This window comes from Vitis riparia, chromosome 2, assembly GCF_004353265.1.
Source record: "Vitis riparia cultivar Riparia Gloire de Montpellier isolate 1030 chromosome 2, EGFV_Vit.rip_1.0, whole genome shotgun sequence".
Classification (NCBI taxonomy): Eukaryota; Viridiplantae; Streptophyta; class Magnoliopsida; order Vitales; family Vitaceae; genus Vitis; species Vitis riparia.
In genome coordinates, this window is record NC_048432.1 from 18,099,409 (window position 1) to 18,107,640 (window position 8,232).

The 8,232-nt window shown below is 35.7% G+C and overlaps 2 protein-coding genes across 3 annotated transcripts; both read right to left on the minus strand.

The window, feature by feature from the left end:
- Positions 1 to 665: 665 nt before the first annotated feature.
- On the minus strand, positions 666 to 4,546 carry LOC117934142 (cellulose synthase-like protein G3). Of its 2 annotated transcripts, XM_034855790.1 has the most exons (7): positions 3,925 to 4,546; positions 3,674 to 3,823; positions 2,796 to 2,921; positions 2,579 to 2,712; positions 2,284 to 2,434; positions 1,463 to 1,810; positions 666 to 1,363 (listed from the first exon to the last, which is right to left on the minus strand). In XM_034855790.1, exons 1-7 carry the CDS (start codon positions 4,531 to 4,533, stop codon positions 821 to 823), a joined length of 2,061 nt encoding a protein of 686 aa, XP_034711681.1. In that variant the 5' UTR covers positions 4,534 to 4,546; the 3' UTR covers positions 666 to 820. The 2 variants fall into 2 exon arrangements, with proteins under 2 accessions (XP_034711681.1, XP_034711674.1); XM_034855783.1 differs by having other exon boundaries at positions 2,284 to 2,712.
- A 769-nt stretch (positions 4,547 to 5,315) lies between these two features.
- On the minus strand, positions 5,316 to 7,970 carry LOC117934210 (cellulose synthase-like protein G2). Its single transcript, XM_034855862.1, has 2 exons — positions 7,578 to 7,970; positions 5,316 to 5,774 (listed from the first exon to the last, which is right to left on the minus strand). The coding sequence occupies exons 1-2, from the start codon at positions 7,656 to 7,658 to the stop codon at positions 5,589 to 5,591; spliced, it is 267 nt and encodes an 88-aa protein (XP_034711753.1). The 5' UTR covers positions 7,659 to 7,970; the 3' UTR covers positions 5,316 to 5,588.
- Between the last annotated feature and the right edge of the window lie 262 nt (positions 7,971 to 8,232).

Consider the following 8,232-nt stretch of genomic DNA (forward strand, 5'->3'; position numbering starts at 1 on the left):
CCTTTTATGGCTTGAATTATTTTGATATAAAAACTTAAGATTGACTAAAACCCTTTTTTATGATGAAAAACTTCTGAGTTTTTATCCTCGAAATAATCTATTTCATTTTTTTATAAAAATCATTAAAAATGTATAAATAAGCTTTGTAGTTTCTATAACTTTTACATATTTAACGTAATATCTATAAGGAAATTCACTTAGATAAACTTTTTAACATGAAGAGCACCAAGCAAATGTGTAGATTTCATTTAGAAAAAGTCTTCATCTAACTTAAAAAAGAATCAAACAGACTTAAGCATTTAAATGATTTCAAGTACTTAAATTAAAATGTAACGCAATATGAGAGTCTAGTGCATCTGCACAATAACCTTACAAAAAGATCATAGAAAAATTAACTTAAAATATCAACTCTTCCAAGCTAGTCTTCTCCATTTTAATTTCCTTCGGGAAATTTACTTGCCTAACACAATTAATTAAATATAAAACAAATCCAAACCTTGTTTATTATCATTGAAAAACCAAGATAAATCAAACATTGGTCTTAACCATTAATCTCCCCCCTTTTTTATAATGATAAAATTAAAGTTGTTAAAATGCTTCCTTTAACATATGCTCCTTTTGAGTACTTAAGAAAACATGCAATTTAAGAAACTTAAGAAAATATATTAAGGGTGCGCAAAAAAAAATATTATAACCAATAAAAACGTGCAAATTAGATTACAAACGCCGAAACTTAAAACAAGACTATCAATGATATATTGCACAGGCTGCAGCACAGAAAAGATCTGACAATGAGAAAATATATAGTCATGGCCATATCTTAAAATACGACGGGGGCTACCAAGTAAAGAGCCCATGCAAGAGTAATTGAGATCAATGTGATCTTCACAGGCATCTTTCCTTCATCAGTCCTCAAGACCATGGCTTCATACAGCGGCCAGCAATTCACTATTGCAAAACCGGCCAAGAGCATCTGCATAAATAGACCTTCAAGGTCTCTTTGCTTCAAAACGTGTACTATGCCCCATAGGAATGAGACCAAGTTGATTACTGCAGCTGTTGTTATGGGCAAGAACAAGGGTGATGGGACTCCAAAATCGAAAATCCCTTGATTATATCGCTTGCTTTGTTCCTCATCAACTACCTTGCTTGTAACATTAAATCCAAATGTGGAAATGCCAATGAACTTCAGCCAGTATTCAGCCAATCCAAAAATGAAACTTGAGAGTCCCCTAATTGTCCACATCCTCTGATTGTTCCACCATCTTTGGATTGATTCTCCATCTAACATAAACTCGAGACACTCTTGCCCATAGGCACCAAGGAAAAGGAATATGTACAATAAAAACCAAGGGTCCGATGCCTGCAAAACCATACAATTTGCTTATTAAGTATCAATTATATAATGGTATTAATCATGAATTCATAATTGCGATGCTAATGAATGCCTAGATGGGCATACCTTTGGGAAGATTGAGGCGCAATTGAGCAGAGCTAGCTGGGGGACAAAGGCATAGATGGTAATTGGAATGGACCATATTGGCCAGAAGGCGTAGTGAGCATAACATAGCCCTGTGAGAGGGTTTATGGACTTGACTCCGAAGGTGATGGGACTATATCTGCAGAAGGCCACTTCAAGGAGGCCAACAGACCATCGCATAATTTGATTCAGGATGCTGTGAAGGTTGATAGGTGAATTTCCCAGAAATGCAGGCCTTTTGGGGTTGCAGAAAATGGACTTCCAACCCTTACATTGTAGCAGATAGCCGGTGTAGAAGTCCTCAACCAATGATCCATACCTTAAGCCCATCTGCAAGGTTTCAGAAACACATATTAGACAGTACTAGACCAGGAGTAGCACTGGTAATTTAAATCTATTTAGTAATTATTTTTCGAAAATAGATTTCTATTTTTCATAATAATAAAATTGGAAAACACATTTGACAAGTAAAAAATAATCCATTCTTAAAAGCATAAAATAGGGTTTTTATAGATAATATCTTTTCATTGTTTCAATTGTTTTATAAAAATGGTTTTAAAAAATAATTAGACAAATATGAAATACAATTAAAAATAAAATATTATATATAAACATTGTTTTTATAACATATTTAAAAATATAAAAAACAAGCTAAAAAAATTTCCGGTTCCCAAAAGGTTTTTTGTTTTACAAACCATCACAACAATTTTCAAAAAAGAATTCTACTAATCCACAGTAAACAATCCAGCAGAACTCTTCCATTTTTTAATATTACCTAGTAATAAAGTAACCAACAAGCTTACTTCAGTGCCCCATTTGGTTTGCTTCTCAAAATTGCAGTCTGCAACATGGTGTGCCGTTGCTAAAACTTCTTTGGAATTGATTGACTCGTTCACTAGATGATCCTGGTTCAGTTCTGGGGTTTCTGATGGACCACCAAAGAAGACTCCTCGCCTGAAAAAGCATCCAGTACCTACATATGAAGGGCCAACCAATCCATCCATTCCACTGGCATCAATTTGGAACTCTAATTTGAGTTGACCTCCATAAATATCATTCTCATTGATTCCATGGAAGATCTGAGGAAACTGAACGTACCCCAGTTTGGGATCCATGCCAGGGTCCAAGAGATAACACAGCACACGAAACGGTGTTTGAGGATCATTGGAGTACATATCAGTATCTAGGGTTAGGATTACCGGTGCGTTGGTCATGGTGGCCGATACTCGTAGCTTCAAAATATAAACAAAGTACTGATTCTTTGCTCTTACAAAAGAATGGCTTATCAAAAAACTATAAATGTTAGCCTGCTCACCAGGACATTAAGAGCGCCCGCCTTGAAATTGTGGGGCAAATTCATGCTTTTCCCTCTGGACACATACACAAGGTTGGGCATTGTGTGGCCAGTGACGTCCTTGTCTTTGCTGTGCTCCAACAAAACCTGCTCTCAATCAATCCACCAATATTATCAGGAATTAATGTGAATTGGAGTTTTTCTTGGCACTGGACATTTTCCCACTAATTAGGGATGTCACATGACTCCTTGAATGGCCCAAAATATGCAACATTATAACCCATAAATAAGCCTCGTGATTATAATATTTTAAATTTAGCTGCATGTGTCTTATTTATGAAAGTGGTGAGATGGTGTCTGTCAAGAATTTAAGACAAGAAAGAAACACAACAAAGGGGGATCGGATGGAGAAAATGAAAGTATAATCATGGAGGAAATCTAGGAGAGTTTTTTTTTTTTTTTTTTCATTTTATTTAACAGGAAATGGACTCTTTCCATAATAATGTAAAGTTGTAACCTTTACTTCAACAATAATTTATTAGAATGGAAACTACAAATGGTCTCCACTTTCTCTCGTTTTGGCTTTAGTACATGTCAATGCCACCTTGGTGGGCCTCTAATTTTAGTCATCAAAGACAGACCCTAAAACTAATCTCGAAGTACTTGGTTTCTGCAAAGAAATCGAGGTGAATGGTGTTGCAAGACAACTTTTGGTTTAGTTAGAGATTCAAGTTGAACTTGCAATAAATCTTAAGTACTGGGACCATTAATATTCATAGCTAGGTTGATGATAAGGAATGAATATATGATGATAAGGAATGAATGTATGGAACCTTGTAAGTTTTATGGGCCAAGCCTCGGTAATCTATCAGTACCCTAGCTAGGGTGGGGAAGCAAACCTGAACTACTGGAGGATGATTCTGAGGTGTAAATTCATCTGTCCATCTGCTGAAAGCTTCACTTTCTCCTTCATCAGTCATATAATCACGGCTAACGGTCCCTTCCTGGACAACATTCTCCACCCTAACTCTCATATTCTCATACATCATCTGCAACACAATAGCTCATTTGAATGAAAGAGGAACCCTTTTCTCTTTGTTTCCCCACATAAATAAATAATGTGAACGTATTTTCTACAGAAATATGTTACCTTGATCCGATCAGTCTCTGGAAACCATGAGTTATTGGATTTAAAATATGCATCGGGACACCTCTCTACAATCTTGTTTTTCTTGCAGTAAGGCAGCCAGTGGGTGGCAAACCTAGCAGCCTCCATGAAAGCAAAGAGGGTCAGCTTCGAACCTCCGTCATCCGATACATACACCGACAACTTCTCTGTCGGATAATCGTATGCCATCACAGACAGAGCAGTATTCACCACACACATAGGTGGCTCCTTATACGGATCAGCAGTGCATATAAACACATCCAACCTCGGATAATCACTCTCCTTGGCATAATGTTCAAGGTTTTCAATGAAAACCCGACGTTCCACAGGACACATGCGAAAGGCCTGTGAGGTTGCCCACATGAAAGCCAGCACTGCATCAGCCAGAAGAATGAGGAGGGAGACTATGGTGAAGGAGTGGAGTAGAGCAATGCAGTGGCGATACAGCAAAGACAAGATAGCAAAGGAGTAGACTATGGCGAATAATCGGTTTGCAGAGGTTCGACTCTTAAGCACACAAGTGTGAAGAGGGACATGGATGGTGCTGCCATGGCTCTCAGTTGAACTTCCCATTTCTTTGCTGTGTATCATACGGATGAGATTGTCCAAGATCTTGTGCATTTATAAGACTGTTTGAGGAGAGACTATACTCCACAAATTTCCAGCATTAAAATAAAATATTTTTGTGACCAACAAAAGATTCCAACTTGTAAGTTGTCACCCATGTTACTCTGCCCATGTGTTAACATATATTCCATTCATATTGTATTGGTTCATAACAATCCTCCCCAACTGAAAAGCGTGGCCATTGTTTCAACCGATAGCTTTCTCATCACTTAATCACGTTCTATTCTTATTGTCTTAGCTAAAAACAATCCTTTCTGAAGCGTCTTATATTTTTTACTGGTCTTACAGGGAAAAGTTATTTAAACTGGACAGAAGAAAATTTTTATTATAAATATTTCAAATCGTTAAAACAGAGGCTCAAATGGCATCCAATAAAAAAAAAGTATTGTTTCTCGAAGTCCTGATGAGTCGTTGTCATTAAATAAAAACGGAGAGTCCTTGACCAGAGGAGAAACCCCATCAACACATGCCAAAAGTGGGAGAAATCGATGATCATCTTGGACTACATTGAAAATCTAAATGGGAGTACAAAATGTCAGTTAGGCCCGTGACAGACAGCTAGGCACGAGCCTAGCTAGCTGCGAAGATCTTATCTAGCTAGGCTGGTATCTACCACATCTATGAAAACAAAATAATCATTTATGTATTCTCCAATGTGAATATTGCTTTGTTTAAAAAAAATTATTTAATAATTCAATAAGATAACATGTGGTAGTTCATATTTTGTCATTTACCAAAGAATTCAATAATTAAATAGGATATTCCATTCCTCCAATGGATTGTTTGGCTTGGGAAAAATTATAATAAAAAGGTTTTGGGTATGCTTGAAAGCTGATTGATTTCAAAATTAAGAAGCTTTTTGTGGGGTCTGGATGGTCTGAGCTCAGTCCGGGGGTCTGGATGGGCCACCAGAGAAGACTTCTCGCCCAGAAAAAACATCCAGTCCCTACATGTATAGGATCTGCTAGGCTATCCATTCCAATGGTATGAATTCGTTACACATGTCTACACTCGCCACCTTAAATATCATTCTTGTTGATCCCATGGAAGGTTTGAGGAAACTGAACGAACCCGAGATTTGGATCCATATCAGGGTCCAAGAGATAACACAGTGCGCGAAGTGGTGTTTGTGGATCATTTGAGTGCATGTCGCTGTCGAGAGTCAGGACTACTGGGGCATTGGTCATGGTGGCCGATACTCGAATCTGCAAGACAAAAACAGAATAATATCATTGAATTATTTTATCAGATATTTGTCCTTTAGGAATAAGAGAGCTTGTTATCAATCACAACAAATAAATAAATAAATAAATAAAATAAAATTTATTACACTTTACCCTCAACCTATACCGTATTTTACATATTACCCCATTGAGTTCAAAATCAAACAATGTACACTCCAAACTTTATAATTGCATGCAATGTTCATTTTTTAAGTCATGACATTACATTTTTTTTTTATAGAATGGCATGCGCTCTTTAAGTGATCAAAAGTAAAACGATCATTTTTTAATAAGTGAGGATAAAAGAATCATTTTATTTTAAAACCCCATAACCTTAACCCAACCCTCCTCCTTCCTTCTTTTGTTTTCAAAAACCACATTTTCTCAGCAACCAAACAAATTTGTAATGCCTTAAAAAATAAACGGATTCACAAAAAAACATAACCAAACAAGCAATTTTACCTAACAGTAGACGGGGCAAGCAAGAAACTAGAAAGGGTTCCATTGATTGTTTAATAGAAAATAGTTTTCTGAAAAACCTTTCACATTCCAAAAACGTGAGCCCTTAACCAAAAAGAAAAAGGAAAAGAAAAAATCTATGGAATGTCAAAAACATTTTCTATCAAAACAAACACAAATCTGAATGAAACTAAGAGAAATCAAAATTGTAAGAGATTATGGAAACGATGAATGAAAAACAAATATGTCCAACAGAAAAAAAGACATAACTAAAATGAACGTCAATCATTCAATAAAATAAAATAAAAAATCATTTGATGCATGAAAAAACCTTTGAAAACTATGCAAACCTACAAAGAAATAAACTAATATCAATAAATCAAATTTCCCCTAAATTTAAAAGGAAAAAAAAATTAAAATGTCATAACAAACTGTTGATAAGTTTCCCCAAATTTCCCCCACATTTTTCCCAACTTTTCTGAAACATCAAAACGAAACCCTATTCTAAAACAACAAATTGAAGCATTATATCAAAATTTTCATTTATCTTCTTCGCCGAGTTTTAAAAAATAAACTCCCCAATTTTTCTCTAACTTTTCTGAAACATCAAAATGAAACCCTAATCTTAACCCTCTTTGCCAAGATTTTTCTAACCGCTTTAGAGATTACAAGACAAAAAAAAAATGAATATATATATTGTTGAACTCCATGTACTCTTTTCAATATCAACTCTTTGATGTCTACATTAGCTTCCTTGAGATTTTAAGGCTTGAACTACAATTTGGAGATTCAACAAGAGGAGAGGAATGAATAACGAGGAAGAAGAGGAGGGCTAAAGGGGTTTTGTTTTGGTTATAAAATTACATTTTTGCCCTCACTTAAACAAGTCACTTGGGGAACATAAACATCTTCTATCCAAAAATATAACACCGTCATTACAAATATGTACATTGGATGTAATTATAAAATATAGAGGGTATATTGCTCAATTTTAAACTCGATAGAGCAATGTATAAAACATGTTATAGGTTAGAGGGTAAAGTGTAATAAACTAAAAATAAATAAAAAATCTACCTTGTGAAAGAGAATTTTTCAATATTTATCTCTTAGTCTCTCATGGATCCTAATAGACACTTTTACACTGAAAATCGCACAATTACTTCAATACTAAATCATCAACACCCTAAAAGATTGATTTTCTTTTTTTTTTTCATTTTGAAATGGGTATAAGGGATTGCAACGCTTCTAAAAAGTTCAACATGTATAAAGTTAAAAACGTGGAAATTTAGCAAGTCTTGACTCTTGAGGATGGTTGGTTTTGCTTACCAGGACATTAAGGGCACCAGCCTTGAAATGGTGGGGTGAACCGGGCCTTTTCTCTCTGGATACATAGACGAGGTCGGGCATCGTATTGTATGGCCAGTGATGTCCATGTCCTTGCCACCCTCCAACAGAACCTGATCAACCTACCTTACATTAGTGGTTGCACATTTTTCCCCAAAAATAAAATAATAAAAACCAATAAAGGGTAATGCTAGATTTCATAGGATTAGGAATTTAGGAGTTGCGTTGAAGCAAACTCATCAATCCATCTGCTGAAAGCTTGTTTTTCTTGCTCATTGCTGATATGATCATGGGGAATGGTCCCTTTCTCAACAACACTCTCCACCTTAATTCTCATGGTCTCGTACATCAGCTGCAACATAGCATTTGATTCAAAACATCATTCTTGTAAATATAGCCTAATTTTGGGCATACTCCACAGATGTGGACATTTATATATATATTTCTGTTACACTTATGGCTCGATGGACTTGATGGGATTCCACGCACAAAAGTTCCATTTTAAGTACGTGTTGTGTAAGAAACTAAGGATGATGGGATTCCACGAATAAAAGTTCCTTTTCAATTACGTGTTGTGTAAGAAACTGAGGAAGTCTTAGTTGTTTCCACGCAACAATCAGCATATAACTCGTATTAA

What these genes read in the sequence shown, in the direction of transcription:
- LOC117934142 (XM_034855783.1), bottom strand. Translation starts at nt 4,533, where the DNA reads ATGATACACAGCAAAGAAATGGGAAGTTCAACTGAGAGCCATGGCAGC. An exon ending in CGGGCGCTCTTAATGTCCTG is followed by an intron (nt 2,713 to 2,795) that starts GTGAGCAGGCTA and finishes TATATTTTGAAG; the next exon opens with CTACGAGTATCGGCCACCAT. An exon ending in GCGCCTCAATCTTCCCAAAG is followed by an intron (nt 1,364 to 1,462) that starts GTATGCCCATCT and finishes ATGGTTTTGCAG; the next exon opens with GCATCGGACCCTTGGTTTTT.
- LOC117934210 (XM_034855862.1), bottom strand. Translation starts at nt 7,658, where the DNA reads ATGCCCGACCTCGTCTATGTATCCAGAGAGAAAAGGCCCGGTTCACCC. An exon ending in CTGGTGCCCTTAATGTCCTG is followed by an intron (nt 5,775 to 7,577) that starts GTAAGCAAAACC and finishes TTTGTCTTGCAG; the next exon opens with ATTCGAGTATCGGCCACCAT.